This window comes from Ammospiza nelsoni, chromosome 10 (assembly GCF_027579445.1).
Source record: "Ammospiza nelsoni isolate bAmmNel1 chromosome 10, bAmmNel1.pri, whole genome shotgun sequence".
Lineage (NCBI taxonomy): Eukaryota > Metazoa > Chordata > Aves > Passeriformes > Passerellidae > Ammospiza > Ammospiza nelsoni.
Window position 1 is genome coordinate 19561069 of NC_080642.1, and position 15506 is coordinate 19576574.

At 45.5% G+C, this 15506-nt stretch overlaps 1 protein-coding gene across 1 annotated transcript in view; it reads right to left on the bottom strand.

Annotated features, from left to right (window-relative positions):
* PPP2R3A (protein phosphatase 2 regulatory subunit B''alpha) overlaps positions 1–15506 on the bottom strand; it is a 53048-nt gene that overhangs the window by 15932 nt on the left and 21610 nt on the right. The window contains exons 3-6 of the mRNA XM_059479389.1: positions 9869–10129; positions 8390–8493; positions 5062–5164; positions 3268–3342 (exon numbers count right to left, since the gene is read on the bottom strand). Of these exons, the coding sequence (XP_059335372.1) occupies positions 3268–3342; positions 5062–5164; positions 8390–8493; positions 9869–10129 (543 nt within the window). The remainder of the gene's footprint in view (positions 1–3267; positions 3343–5061; positions 5165–8389; positions 8494–9868; positions 10130–15506) is intronic.

Consider the following 15506-nt stretch of genomic DNA (forward strand, 5'->3'; position numbering starts at 1 on the left):
ATACCAGTAATTCTTCTTTTCTTCTGCCTGCAGGGTAGTAAAAGACAACAAGCTATTCCCATTTGTGACACATAAAAACTGTTTGTCTACCAGACCACATTGATAAAGATGTTCCATCTGCTCCCTCCTCACCCATCTGTAAAAAAAAGCCATTCAGAGGCAAAATGGGATCTCTTTTCATGTCTCTTACCATGTCCAGTCACTCAGTGAAGGCTTTATTATTCAAATAATGGCCCAGTTTCCATGGACAGTACACAGTATATATCTCACTATAAAATCTCAGTATTTATCCTTTTCTTTTCCAGGTTGTAAACCCCAAGCTGTCAAAAAAAGCATTTGGGAAACATCCTAGATCATGACCCAGCCTGAGATGATGTGCAGCATGAAAACCACACTTGTCCCTTAGGCCATAACTGGCTTCATTTTTCTTAGCTCAGTACACAACCATAGATCCATAGAACATCTTGAGTTGGAAGAGGGCACAAGGATCATGGAGTCAAATTCTTAATTAGCCTTTGGAAAGAGGAGCCTCTTTCTACTGCCCCATTACCCTCATGTAATTAATAGACCTCCAGGCCAAAGCCATTCACAGATGAGTTCCAGACTCTTCCCCAGTCTTCCCACACAAGAACAAAAACAATTGTAGACAAAACAGGAACCTTTATTAATCCCTGTGGCCATTGTCCCCTTACACATTTGCACTGATGCTACTGTAAAAGCTGAAGCACTTTTCCACAAGCTTTAACCTTTAAACTGTTTTTAGGACACAGCTTTCCAAGGGCAGCATGCACTGCTAACTCTGAGCCTGGTTTGAATATTCAGGTAGAAGTCACACTAAAGCTTTACAACAAATCCCACAGGGTATTCTGTGATGCTCTGCATCATCTTCACCTTCAGGAGTTGTCTCTGTTGAAACAAACACAACTGCTTTAGTAATACAGTGGCCAATAAAACAGATATGATACAGATGAAATTCCAGCCCATTGTGTCCAAAAGGCCCTTTAAATGGTTCTGAGGTGGCAGTAAGAACTGAAATGTGCATTCACATCTTACCCATCCTAGACTGTGAGGTCACTCTCCAGGAGATCTCAGCCAGGTGATGCTGTACCCAGCAATGAACACAAAGCCATGTGTCCTCATGGCCCTGGTCTGTAACACAAACATGAACTGTGACTCTTGTGTGGCAGCAAACCCAGCACTCTGTCGGTGTAAGGAGGTATAAGGCACTCTACCTTGCAGCAATAAAAATGATCCAAGTGGTCTCAAAATCCAAGGACAAAGCTATTTCCTTCATTGCCTGCTGGTGGAAATTCTGGATTTTGTAGCACTAAAGAGGGATGTTCCAAACTGTCTGTGGAAGGAGAGGTGAGCAATAGGAACTGCTGCTACCAGGGAGCCACTGCTGCAGAGCCCTGAGTGCTGCCCCTCCAGATGGGCACAGCCTGCCCAGCAGCCTCCTGCCTCCCCAGGGCTGGCCCTGCTCCAGCCCAGGGAGATTCTGCTGTCAGCACAGACCCCCAGAGCAGCTGTCAGGTGTGCTGCTCCACAGCCCTCTCCTCAGCTCCAGGCACCACCAGTCCCTGCTGCCTTTGGAGCAAGCCTGGAATCCACCTGTGTCCCAGCACTGCTAGGAGGATGCCCAAAGGCTCTGAGTGCAGCAGGAAAGCACAGCACACATACAGGCAGGATCAAGAAGCACTCAGAAGCTTCATGTACTCATCAAAGTCTGGCTCTGTGACTGCTTTGGTGACACAGCACCAGACCCAGGCACCAGGGAAGTGCTGCAAAACGAGAGAGGAAGGAAAAGGTTCTGCCTTGAGCAGCAGCCTGCACTTCAGTTAACTGGAAGTGGAAGCTCAGCTTCACACAGCTGGTCCCAGCCACATTGTGCAGTGCCCTGGGTGAGTCCAGAAAGGGCAGCAAGGGTGATCATGTGAGGGATTACCCTACAAAGACATTTGTTTCTTGTCTGAAGAATACAGGAACAGTGTAGAGGAACCCATAAAGGCAGATGCAGAGAATTGCCTTTGTCAGCAGCCAGGGCAACCACACATGGCATTGACCCATGGATACTGCAGTCAGAAACCAACCCTAGGTGCGACCTTAAACCTTTCAGTCTCACCCTTAGGTGTGACCTTAAACCTTTCAGTCTCACCCTTAGGTGTGACCTTAAACCTTTCAGTCTCACCCTTCCATGCACTTGAAACACCAAATACCAGGGTGCATTGTGCCACAGGCACTTCCCACACTCACCCATTAACGTGCCTCCATAATTCCCTGGCCATTCCCGTACCTGTTCTGGCTTAATATTTATGTTGTCTTGCTCCACAGGGACTAAACATATTGATTATACCCTGCTGTTCACTGTCATGTTCAAGTGCATCTACAACATTTAGAATGGATTCTCATTACACATTTTCATTAGTGTGACAGTTCAGGGTTTGCCCTGAAGAAGTGTCTTTGTGCCATCTGCTCCTTACAGGAAAGGAACAAGCACGTGTGTGCCAGGAGCCTCCCAGCTGCCATGTGTGGTGCAGCCCCAAGCAGGCCCTGGCAAGCAAACAGGAGAAACTTGAAGCCCTGAGCCCTGTTGGATAGAGCTCCCACCAGGTCTGTCATTATTTGCATCTGTTACTGCTGCAGAGAGAAAACTTCCCAACATTTATACCTTTTATCCAGATTCACCAACACCAGTCAAGCTCAAGGCTTAAAAAAGGTACAAACATACTTAGGTAAAGTGCCAGTCTTAGTGCTGACTGCAGAGCTGGAACAAAGCTACTGAACAAACCCCAGCCACAAAAGCTTGGGGACAGAGAGCCTGCACAGGCATCCTGGCAAAAGAAAGGTTGGACAGCAGATCCCTGGAGGCAAATGGTGCTTTGCACTGAGGAACAGTCATGGATTCTCCAAGCCTCAGTGACAGAACCCTTCAAACAGGCAGCCTTCCATGTCTCAGCAGCCCAGCACTATTCAGGGTGACTTAGCAGCTCCCAAAGACCAAAGGACTTTTTTTCCCATTCATCAGGACAAAAAAGATGTTTTCATAGATTTGCTTAAGACCAGAAAGAACCATTATTAACCTTTAGAATAACCCTTGGCACACACAAGCAGATTATTTTTCTTTTGGAAGCAGTAGTTAAAGTACCTCATGGTGAGTAATATTAAAAACACCTATATTTTTAAATGACTGAAGGATTTGCTGGTAGGAAGAGTGACAGACCCCAAAGGGAGGCAGAGGCAGCCCAGGGGATCAGGGAAGCAGCCTACCGTGGTGATATACCGGGAATGGAACTCCGGAGCGTCCTTCAGGAACGTGAGGCCAGGATGAGTTTCTACCACATCCTGCAAGGTAAGAGAAAATGAAATGAAATAGATTTTCTTCTCCTTTAAATGCTTAGAAGTTACTGGGTTTACAAACCAATACTTTTGCTTACTCTCGAAACTATTTGCAGCATTAACAGTAAAACTGAAATCTTTTTATCTACCAAGAGAACCTTCTATTACAGTAATAGAATGCATTTGCTGGCAATACGCACCTGGTGGGCCAGTTTGATTTACTTAAGGACAGAAAAACAAAGGAAGAGAGTTAGTGAGTAGATGAAAACTCATTTTCATTGAATGAGACAATAATCAATTAGTTGACCACGCAACTATCTCCTCTCCAAGATTTTTGTTTTCCTCCATTCATTGAAGATATTAACATTTGTTAGAACTAGGTGTCAGAAATAAACATTCCTTGAGAAAGTCTCCTATGTCAAAATTAAGCTGCGTGAGCCTCAGAGTGCTTACAGATATGATCAGTATTTTTCCAAAATTCACTTGGACTACCTGTGGAGATGCCTCTTTCTCAAGACCAGCTTTTTGTAAGTCAAACACTGGCTCACAATGCCAAATCTGCATGATCAAATCCATGGAGAAACTGCTCAGATCCTGCATGAATCAGTTCAGATCCTGCATGAATCAATGCCTGTGTAATTTCTCCATGTCTGACTCCTCTACCCTTTAAAGGTGTTCCAAGTTCTGCTGTGCCTGTTCCATGGTGCCCTCAGGGATGTGATATACCCAGTTTTTGGGCAGTATAACAGGATGTCTCACATGGTGGCGTAAATCAGGGTAATTTTGCTGATGTCTGGCTGACTGACAGGACTGTGCATGCCTTGGATTGCACCAGGAGCTAAAGAGCAGAGCTGCAATCCACCAGGAAAGGCAGTGTGCCCAGTGGAGAAGAGATGAAGAGCAACATGAGAAAATGTACCCATTACAGCCCCAGTTCTGTCTGAGACAGAAACAGCCAGCACAGACACAAAATCTTTCCCCAGCAGCATCTCCACAGAGGTTTTACCCAGAGGGCAGCACTGTGTGAGAAATCTAGGGATGCGTGGAAAAGATCAGAAAAAGTGCAACTGCTGATCAGAGGAGCAGATAAATGTGATTTAGAGACACTATAGAGAAGCCCTATCCAGAGTCTGCATAAATGGTCACAAATAATTAAAACAACTATACTTTGTTAAAGTTAATTAAAGGGAAAGAAAGACATAAAATGAGGATGTGCAGATTTAGCCTGAATATGAGGGGAAAAAAAGCAGTGACATTTGTGCACTTGCAGGTTTAGAGGCATGTACAGAACAATTGGAACTGCAAAAATTTTTCCAAGATCTCCATGTGATACTGTATCTGGTAGTCTGGCTAGACAAATTTAATTACAACTGTCTTGCCAAGCAACTTTTACAAAACTTTTCCAATAAGCTTTTATGTTGTACTTGACTATCAACAGCAACAAGCATTTTTCCCAATATCCACATAGAGAAATGGGACAAATTCCAGCCTGGTTACAAGGCACTGATAAATATGAATCCTGACAAGAAACCAGTCCTCAATGCCTTCAGCAGCATCTGCAGCTGGTTTGGCACTTAAGCACTTCAAAAGCTCATTTCTATTTCACTCCAAGATGAACCCCACCCAGGTGCTGTTCAAACCAAGGGTCTGCTCGTCCCTGGTAAACATTTATTGCCATGGGAACAAAGAAGGTGCCAAGTGAACGCAGCAGAGCTGGGGCAGTACCTGCAGCAGCGGGATGAAATCCTCCTGTTGTAGGCAGTCACAGCCAGGCTTTGCCAGGAGGGAAGTGAACCTGGAGGCATCATCGTGGCAGCTCCGCAGGATTCTGTGGGAGAGGGGAGGAGTTACACGAGCCCTTCGCACCTCCCAGGAGCCCCGGGAGGGTCACAAGGGCCTTGGAGCACAATACACCTGTGCTGGAATCACTCAATGCTGACCTCACACTGCCAGCACTTCCTTCAAGGTCTTTCAGCTGCACCAGGGCACCCAGCAGGGATTTTTTCCCAGGTTAACACTGCTGTGGTAAAGCAGCTTTTTTACTAAGCACCCGTGGAATCAGAGTAACCTGACTCTTGCCAATGCTGCAGGCTCACTCCAAGTGAACAGCACCAGCCCAGTGGGATGCCACAGGATGTGCTCTCCAATGTAACCCTTCACTAAACTGCAGTATTTGGGGAGATTGCCAAACTACAGGGATTGAACATTCACCCAGAAAAATCACTTCTTAGAAGGAAAAAGGGCATCCCCTGTTAATTATGGCCCATCTGGAGCTGTGCACCAAAGCCACAGAGAACAGCCTAATGAAGGCATTAGTAGGACTGAGCATTTGGAGAAGGGTGTAAACTCAGTCCCCTCTGGCTGACAGTGTGCATCTGACACACCAGCTCTTGTCTCTGTCTTCTTCTCACACAAAATACTGCACTGGCCAAAGGTGTCACAGTTATGAGATTAACCCCAGAGAAACTCATAAAGAGATGAACTCCATGCCATTTACCAAACACTGGTAACAGAACACAACATTTGAATATATTAAACACTATGTCGTTCACATAGTATCAGGGAAACTCAGAAAACTACATTGTTTTCTTCATTAACTCTGAAAATATAAATGCACTGTAATTATTTACTGTGAGTGATTATTCACCACTCTCCTCTCCTGAAAGTGCATGAACATAGTACTGAAGTGGCTGTAGTTCTCCAGCAGAGATCAAACTAACTTGTTTTCTGCTAATTCTGGCCTCATCATTCTAGGAAAGGCAGACTTTACAAAAAAAGGGCTCCTTTAAATAAGCAAAAAAAGATTTAGCAATCCTTTTGGCTGCACATTCCTATCATGGAAACTGTCAATCAACAGATATATTCTAAATCAGCTGCAGAAAGAGTTGTTAATCACAGAATCACAGAAATTCTAGGTTGGAAGAGACCTTTAAGATCATCGAGTCCAACCCATGTTCTAACACCTCAACTAGATCATGGCACCAAGTGCCACATCCAGTCTTTTTTTAAACTCTTCGAGGGATGGTGACTCTACCACCTCCCTGGGTACATGATTCCAGTATTTGACCACTCTTTCTGTAAAATACTTCCTCCTTAATTCTAGCCTGTATCTCCCTTGGCACAGCTTGAGACTGTGTCCTCTTGCTCTGTCTGTTGTTGCCCGGAGAAAGAGACCGACCCCCAGCTCACCACAGCCACCCTTCAGGAAGCTGAAGAGAGTGATAAGGTCACCCCTGAGTCTCCTTTTCTCCAGGCTAAACAACCCCAGCTCCCTCAGTCATTCTTCATATGGCTTGTGCTCCAAGCCCCTCACCAGCCTCGTTGCTCTCCTTTGGACACGCTCAAGCATCTCAACGTCCCTCCTAAAGTGAGGGGCCCAGAACTGGACGCAATACTCCAGGTGAGGCCTCACCAGTGCTGAGTACAGGGGAAGAATGACCTCCCTGCTCCTGCTGGCCACACTGTTCCTGATACTGGCCAGGATGCCATTGGCCTTATGGCCACCTGGGCACACTGCTGGCTCATGTTCAGCCGACTGTCAGCCAGCACCCCCAGGTCCCTTTCCACCTGAGCACTGTCCAGCCACACCGTCCCCGGCTTATATCGGTGCAGGGGGTTATTGTGGCCAAAGTGCAGGACTCGGCACTTGGACTTACTGAACTTCATCAGCCTAAAAAAATCTGGCCCATAAAGATGAATCCAAAAGCCCTGTTTTAGCCACAAACAAAAAGATCTGACATTCAGAAGTGTTTTATATTGAGAAATTCCTATAGACTTGACAAGCAGTGAGCATGTGGCATCTTGAAAAGTCAGTCATATACTAAGAAAATTGAAAATAGGCTTCAGCAACTAAAGAGACATGGTTTAAAGTTACACCTGTGCTCACATGGCTGCAGTCAAACTTTACCAGAAATCCTACATTTATTCTGTTTTTCAGCTTTCCAGCAAAGATTTTATAACTGTCAGAGGGGAAGAGGAGGGGATAAAAAATAATCTTTCTAAAAGAGCAATTAAGTGAGAAAAGCATACAAAGCTTGGCTTGGAAATGGGAGAGTTAAGAAGATACAGAAGAGGGACATGACCACAGTCTGCAAATATCTGAAGGATGTGAAAATCAGAGAAGTGAAAATGTGGTATCATACATTAGGGATTAATTAGAAGTAATTGGAGGAACCTAAGGAAGGAAAATATATTGTCTGTGTCAAGACAAACTTAGAGACCATAGTCACCCCTAACATTTTTGTAATTTTGCCAGGGTAACTAGAAGCTGTTTTGACAACATCATCACAGGAAATACTTCGGGAATTCAGGGTTAAAGGCTACATCAAGAATCTGAAGAGCAACCATTAAGTAAAAAATTAGAATTCTCTCTGGAGAGGAGATGGAGATGCTGTTCAGGTGTTTCACAGAGCACACTAAAGCCTGAATTGCCCTGGAGGGAAAAAGATTAGGCAAGAAAACAAGTCTGCTCCATGTCAGAGCTGACTCCAAGCACAATGCATCCACCCAGAGCTCTCCATTTTCACAGTGTGGACTGTCAACCTCCACAGATGAATTCAATAGCTTGCTTGGGAAGGTAGTAACTATTAAAGCTCCCAGAGTACCCAGTTATATGATGATGCTTATTTCCACATTCCTCTCTCTGTCCTGTAACACTATCACATACCTCCTTCCCCAGTTCCCAAATGGCATTTGCTTAGTGCACCAGTCTACAGCAATAAGGCTGGGCACAAATATACCCCAAATGCACAACTACCAGCTACATCAGGATAGCTGACATTTCTGGGGAGCTTGTAAATATATTTTATACACTAACTAACTCAAAACATCTTACTATCTATAAAATTACTTCCAAGTTTGTGAATGTCACATGGAAACAAGTGTTCAGAGGGTCTGGTGTGGGGGGGAAATCTCAAGCTGATGGAGATTTTTAAGTCACTTAAAGAAGAGGAAAATTGTATGAAAAGTCTGGTAGAGAAGAAGGAAAAAAAATGTATTTGTATGGCAGGCAGATGTCTTCTTCCAGAAAGAGTTTTGCATTTGCTGTACTCACTTTCTCCACATGGACACAAAGGAGTGCACAGAGACACATCCTGTCCTCTCTCCCCCAGATGCATAGAACAGAGGTGCTTTCCAGTAGAGTGGGCAGCCACAGATCTGCAAGGAAAAACCAGGGCAAGGAGGAATACAAGAGCAGTCCCAAAAGGAACCTTTCACCAGATTCACCACTGAGACTTTACACAAGGGAAATAAAGTGGCAATGGCTTTCTGACTCACCTGTGTGCCATTTACTGTGTGCCAAGGTTGAGAATTCACACATCACTTTCTACTTGGTCATGTGCCCTTTCAAGTGGCTGAGAAACACTCCTCCCAGGCTAGGAAAAGGATCTGGACGACTCAAGCTCTGAACTGTTTAGCACAGTTCCTGGGGGTGGAATGGAGAGACCGGCACCTCCTTCCAGAAGGACACTAACAGCAGCTACATCCCCCACCCACCCTAAAACAGGAGGGTCTATTCTCCTACGGGATAACCTGTCACAGGCAGCAAGGGAACCTCAAGTCTAATTACAGACAATGAGTAAATGCCTAAAGGTGAAGTAAATCCCACCCTGCAATTCTCAGTGCAGTGCCTTCCACCCAGCACAGTCCATTATTTCCAACACTGCAAGATCTCAGCAGGGGAGCACAAAAATGAAAGCACACATGGGAAGGATTTATTCCAGCCAAAGGACTCCCTGAGGAGCACTTTTGAACCAGCCTCTGCAGAAGCTGCTGGCTCTCAATGGCAGCCCATGAAAGCTTGGAGAGAGCATCTTTGCTCTGTTTACAGTGCCAGAGACTCAGTCAGGGCAAGCTGATCATCCAGGATGTGTCTGATAAATGCTGGTTTTAGATCAGCAGCGCTGTGAACTGCAGCTGAGGGAGAGGGAAAGAGTGTGCTCCCACACAAGTGCTGTGTCCTGAAGGCAGAACTCAGCACCAGCTGCACCACTGGATGTGCACAGCTCAGGGGCTGGGGGCTCACTGGACATTTCCCCCTTCCACATCCAGGAGCTGGAAGTTGAAAGCTTCTTCCTCACACAACACTGCAATAGCACCTACAGCTCATGCTAGCTGAGCAGGACAGCTACAAAAAGCCACAAAACAGGCAGCTGATACCACCTGAAACCACAGAAGAAGACAAGTTACTGCCTCTGAGTTTCTCAATCTTCTGGGCACAAATATGAAGGAATAGAGAAACAAAAATGCAATTTGTAGTTGCTAAGAAATCTTAGAGAACTGCTTCATAAATGAAAGCAAGAACAAACATATCTGATGTGACAATCAGCAAACTGAGCTCATTTTTGTTTACTAGTATCTAAATCTAAACAAAAACTTCAGATCAAAAGGAAACTGGTTCTTTTTCCCCCTACAACAGCTGTGAGATAGACTGAAACTACAACAAAGTCTCTCTCCCAAAATTAAAAACCTAAAGAATAGATTCACTGAATCATTAGGGTTGGAAAAAACCTCCAAGACCATCAGTGGTTACCTTAGCAATTTTCCCCATTTCACAGATGTTTGCTTTCCCATCTTCAAACTCTGCAAAGGCCTCTTCAATCCTGGCAATGATTTCCTCATGGTTAGTGCAGACACTGGGGAGTCCTTTAGGGAAGTAGAAACGTGGAATGTTTATGGGCACAGGGGTACTGCTGCTGGCTTTATTCACAGGCAGAGGAGTGCAAGTGCTAACCACAGGCTGCAGGGGGGCTGGAGATGGAGTTCCTGCCTTCTTCTCTTGTTTACTTTGAACCTGAAAATACAGTGAATAACAAACACATTTTAACATCATGGTACACGGAGCAGGAAAAAACAGTTTGTGCTCCCAGTGATTAGGAGAAAATTCAAGCCCACCAACAATTAAATTATGGCACAGGGATAAAAATGCATCTTAAATAGACAATGACAATTTTCTGTATTATTAACCAGTGTGCATATAGGATGTCACACCTGCTTTTATGCTATTTCTGAGCATTTTACATATGTAGCTGTGGCTCATGATTTCCTATTGAGTCACTGTACAACTCAGTGATACCAGAAAGGACAAAGCTATTTCCTCTCATGCTGGACTTGGTCTTGTCATTCTGCCCCATGAACAACAAACTATCTGCTCTTCAGTATTTCCCCTCTGAACCAGAGCACCCACCCACACAAACAGCTTGCCTAAAGTATGAGCAAAGCTACATTCAAACAAGGACATTTTCTATCCATTGGGAGCATAATTAGCTTTGTCAAAGCACTCACTACATCAGAGATAAATTAAGAAAATATTTTCAAGGCTTCCTTCCCAACTTCAGCAAGCCTTTTATTTTGTGCCCAACTTAAACAGTCCCAGACCTGATTTTGTGAAAGGTACTAAGCACTGGTAAATCAATTTTTCCATCAGGAACTAGGAGCAGCCAGCAGAGTGCCATTAAGCATTCACATGATGTCTTTTCCTCACTCTTTTCCTATCTGTAACAAACATATGGCTGATATGGTGATCCCCACTGGATCCCCTCCCCAGTCAATCTCCAGTTCTAGCTCTACATCACAGGCAGCATTTGTATGTAAGTACACAATGAGACCCTAAAAATTCCCTAAACCAAGGAATTTTTCAGACATGGGAGGAAACATTTTTTAAACTCTGACAAGCAACTACAGTATAAGCTGCAAAATCAGTTGCTGGAATGTGGAAGGATGAGGAATTCCCTGCCCCCCCAGGGAGACACTCCTTCTTGGGAAAAGGCAACAGGCTTTCCCACTGCACAATGGTTCCAATACAAGAGTTTTATTAATATAACAACATATGTGATAAGGAGCAGAAAGCAACAGTCAAGTAAATACAGCTGTGACTTTCAGTTTGTTTATTCTAACTGTTTCAAAACAAAATGGTTTCAGGATAAAGCAGCCAAGCCTGAGTCCACTAAATGCAGAAGAATGTATACGATGAAGTGGCTTTACTTCATTATTTTCTTGAAACTTGGAGCTTTTTTCTTCACACAAACTGAATCTCCCAACTAGCCACATATTTGCTTGCAATGAGGTAAAGAAGTGAGAACTGTAAAAGCTTCTTTAAGCACTACTTTTACCTGCAGTTTATAATAATTTATAACCCATTCATCAGAGACCCATGGAAGAAGAGAGAGAAGGATTTTCCTCTTCTTCACTGCTCTGCTTCATGGCTCTTTCTTTAAATGGGAAACCTCTTTCTTCTCCCAAATGCTGCTCCATTTCAGGAGCAGGAACACTGGCACACACATCCCACCAGCCAGAATAAACTTTTGTCCTTAACTGCTCTGCATAGAACACATTAACCTGGAGCTTGGGGTTCTTCAGTTGTCCTCTACTCTGTCTTGCTACACAGGAAAAGCTGGAGATGATTTTCAGCCTTCAATATTTCTATTAACACCAGCATTCAGAGTTTGAACAACTCTTAACCTTTGGAGAGCCAGCCTGATCACCAGCCCCTGCTCTCCCTCCTGTCCTCCTCAGACAGTGCACATCTTTGTGTCTGCTCCTGAGCGATGCTGGAGCTCAGGGGGGCCAGGGAGTTCCTGGGGCTCATGAGGGCTGGGGATGGTGAGCATCAGCCCTGGCCACTCTGTCCCACAGCAGGACAATGCAGGGGATCTGAGGTGGTGGCAGAGGGGAAGCTGGGCAGAGCTGGACACTCACTTTGGGGGCACAGTTCACTCTTTAAATAAAACACAACTCCTCTCCCAGCTTCCTCCTGCCCTTTCCTCAGCAGAGCACCAAGAGCAAAGCCCAGACCCAGTGAATGTGTGTGGGGAGGGAGCACCAGGCCCCAGCTCAGGGGTCACACAAACCCCCACTTCTGCTTCTGCCATCTGCTCTCACCCTGCCCTGCCCGGGGTTCTCCAGCCAGGAGCCAGCTCTGCTCAGGAGTTTTCCCTTGCTGGATCCCAGCAGAGGGGAAGTCCCTGCCGGTCTCTCACAGCACCATATTCATACAAACAATGCAAAGCTGGAACAGACATAGAGGTGCCAACTGCAGCCACTTGACTTCTATAATAGGACTTCACATCAGTTTGCTGGAGGCCACTTCTCACAAACAGGTTTATTGCTCCCTAATCTCCTCAGGATATGCAGGCACTCCCGGCTGCCAGCACTGGGAGGACCAAGAGAAATGACTCAAACTTCATAAAAAGTTCCACAAACCAAGATGTTCTTTCAAAGGACGCTGACTCTTCACTGTAACAATGCATCTCCTTCCTTTATAGTACAAGGGAATGATAAAATTGTATTTTTGTTTTCTTGGAAGGTGAAGAGAAGTCCCCAAGTAGAGCACAAGAGCACTGGGCCATTTTCCTCCCCTTCTGCATTTCACACATCCCAACATGGCACACAGTCTGGGCTGCCCATGCTGGAACACAACTCACCCCCTCTGCCCTGGTTCCACCTCCCAAAAGCCCCAGCAACTCCTCTGCCAGGCACTCCCAGAGCCAGCAGTGCTTGGTACCAGCTCACACAGGTCAGGACCACAGAGGATGCATTGGTTTCCTGATCCACACCCACCACACAAGGCAGAAGGTCAGACTCCTATAGGGAAACCCGGGGAATTCGGCTGGCCTTGGAAGGAGGGAGCCAGTTCAGACCTTCCCTGTAACTCTGACTCACTCACTCCTGCTCAGCCCAAGCCAAACTAGGAGCAAGCACTGCTCAGGGAGAGCTGCTTTTCACATTCTGCCTTCGGAATAGAAATACAGTTTCTGAACTTTGTCTTCTTCCTTCTCATCTAAGAAATGAGCTGTTAATGACACAGAGAGAAAAAAACCAAGCAGCAACTAGTCCTTGAAGATTTTGTTCCCTAAAACAACCTTACAAATTAATACTCTGGCATGGGTATAACCAGATGCAAACCACTATGGGGACAAGAAGAAGTTAATTACAACTTTTTGTGAAAAAAATTTAAGAAAGTGGTATGATGGGAAATTCTGTGGAAATTCCTTGGAAATAAACAGTTTCTTATTACAAAAAATTAGCCTTAAATGCTGCTTGCCTAGCAGAACACACTTCAACAGGGATGTGCATTTTCAGAGAGGACAACTAAGAAAGGAAATGACAAACACTCTAATAAACCTTTTGGCTTTGTTACAATAATTAACAGATAAACTTTTTTTCTTTCTGTGCTCAAGAGAAAGGTGAGATTAAAGGCCATTTTTAAATACCACTCTGTAGCATTCTGTAATTTACCCTAACTAAAATCTGTCTATCCGCTGTATCACTTTTTGCCAGCCACACAATTTATTTACAGACAGACAAAAATAGTGACATCTGTGTTATAAATAAACCAGACAGAACTACAGCCTCATTGTAGCTACACAAACAAAGCACAGACTAAACCTCTACCATCCCAGCCTGTCTCCCAGGGATGTGCCAGTCCCAGCAGAAAACTCCATGGAAGGAAGCAGTATCACACCAAGTGCTCAAATTCTTTCTGCTCCTTCCTCCTTGTCCCAGGCTCCAACAGGGTCCTAGATAATATATTCACCAGTTTCTTGCTTTATTTCCAAATGGGATAGTGTAATCCTCTTTTCTAGGGTACAGTGACTCAGCCTGGCTTCTCGCAGTCCACAATGCTGACTTCATGTCTCCTTTCATTTTTCATAGTTCCTGCCTTCCTCAAGTCTGATGGTACCTGGACACAAGCCATCCTCAAAGCTCATCAGCTCTCCAGAACTGCTTTGCATCTCTTGCCCAAAACTTTCTCTTCCTTTCCCTCCCCAAAGCCCTTTCCCATCAAGGAACCTTCCTGCTGCCTCTTTCTTACCTATTTCCAAGGACAGCAAGAACGAAGGCTCCAAACATCACAGAGCTATGAGAAAATGTATTTCTGGAGAGAATATTTTCTTCTAGGAAACAAACTCACCAGCAGAAACAAAATCCAATCACAGCAAAACAAAAATTAAAACAAACTCTACCTAAGCAACTCAGAAACCCAAAAGGATTTAGGTGGGAGTAGACACAGTGCTAATTGTAAGGGTGGATCAAGTTCCTCATGGCCTTACCCAGTGGAACTTTGCAGAGGCATCACACACCTCCACTGCCCAGTGCGCCCAGAGATCTTGGACATGGCCCTCAGGAGCAGCTCAGGCTGAGAACCCCCTGGCTGAGCAAGAACAGGGCTGGTGGAGGGGACAGGGCTGAGCACGAGCTTGCAGCGAGGGCTGATTACAGATAAGGCCAGTGATGTCCTGGACTGCCCTAGGAGTAAGGCCAGAAAGTTTTTATCTCTGTCTGACACTAGCAAGGCTGCATCTGTGCTCCTGGGACTAGTTTTGGGCCTTCACTTCAAACAAGTGAGGTAAGAGACCAGCCAGAGATGTGAAGGAGGGAAATCAGAAAGCTGTGATCAGGATCAGGCAGCAGGAGACACTGAGGGTTGGCCTGGCTACCTGGGGAAGGGAAGCCAAGGGCTGGGCTAAACACAGCCTGCAGCTCTTGGAAATGAGTTACAGTGGCAATGGAACCCAACTGCAGCTTGGGGGGGTTAGGCTGCAGGACACTGAGGGAAGTACAGCCCGTGAGAGGTCACCAAGAGGGGCTGGGCAAATCCCTATCCTTGGGGAAAGCCAGTGCTGACGTGACCCAGGGTTAGAAATAGTATTCCTACAAGTGAGATGCTGGATTAGAGACCTCCCTTCCTCCCAACACTGCTATGGGAGGCTCTCTGATCCTTCCATAAATAGTTCTGCAAAGGATAAGCACAAGAACTGAAATTTCCAGCTCTTGAGATAGAAGTTAACCAGCACCCTTTCCCTCCTTCCTGGCCAACATCTGAGTGTCCCACAAAGCAAAGAGGTGTTCATTGACCTCTCTTGCTCCCTTATCACCACCTTATCACCTTTCCACCTGCCAGCACTTTTGTTTTCTTCCTCGACCCAATTACCTCTACTCTCAGCTCATCCCAAACCCCAGTATAGAGCCCCACAAGGCACAAAATTTAACTACACCTCACTGCTGCCACTTGGGAGAGCCCCCATCCCTGCCCTCCACCTCCAGAGCTCCACTGTCCCTCTGGGAACCCATCTCACCCATGTGGAAAGGCAGCAAACAGATCTGGCTTTGTGCGGGATGACACCAAACTGTGTTATTAATTAAGGCAGCTCACAGAGAGACCTGTGGGG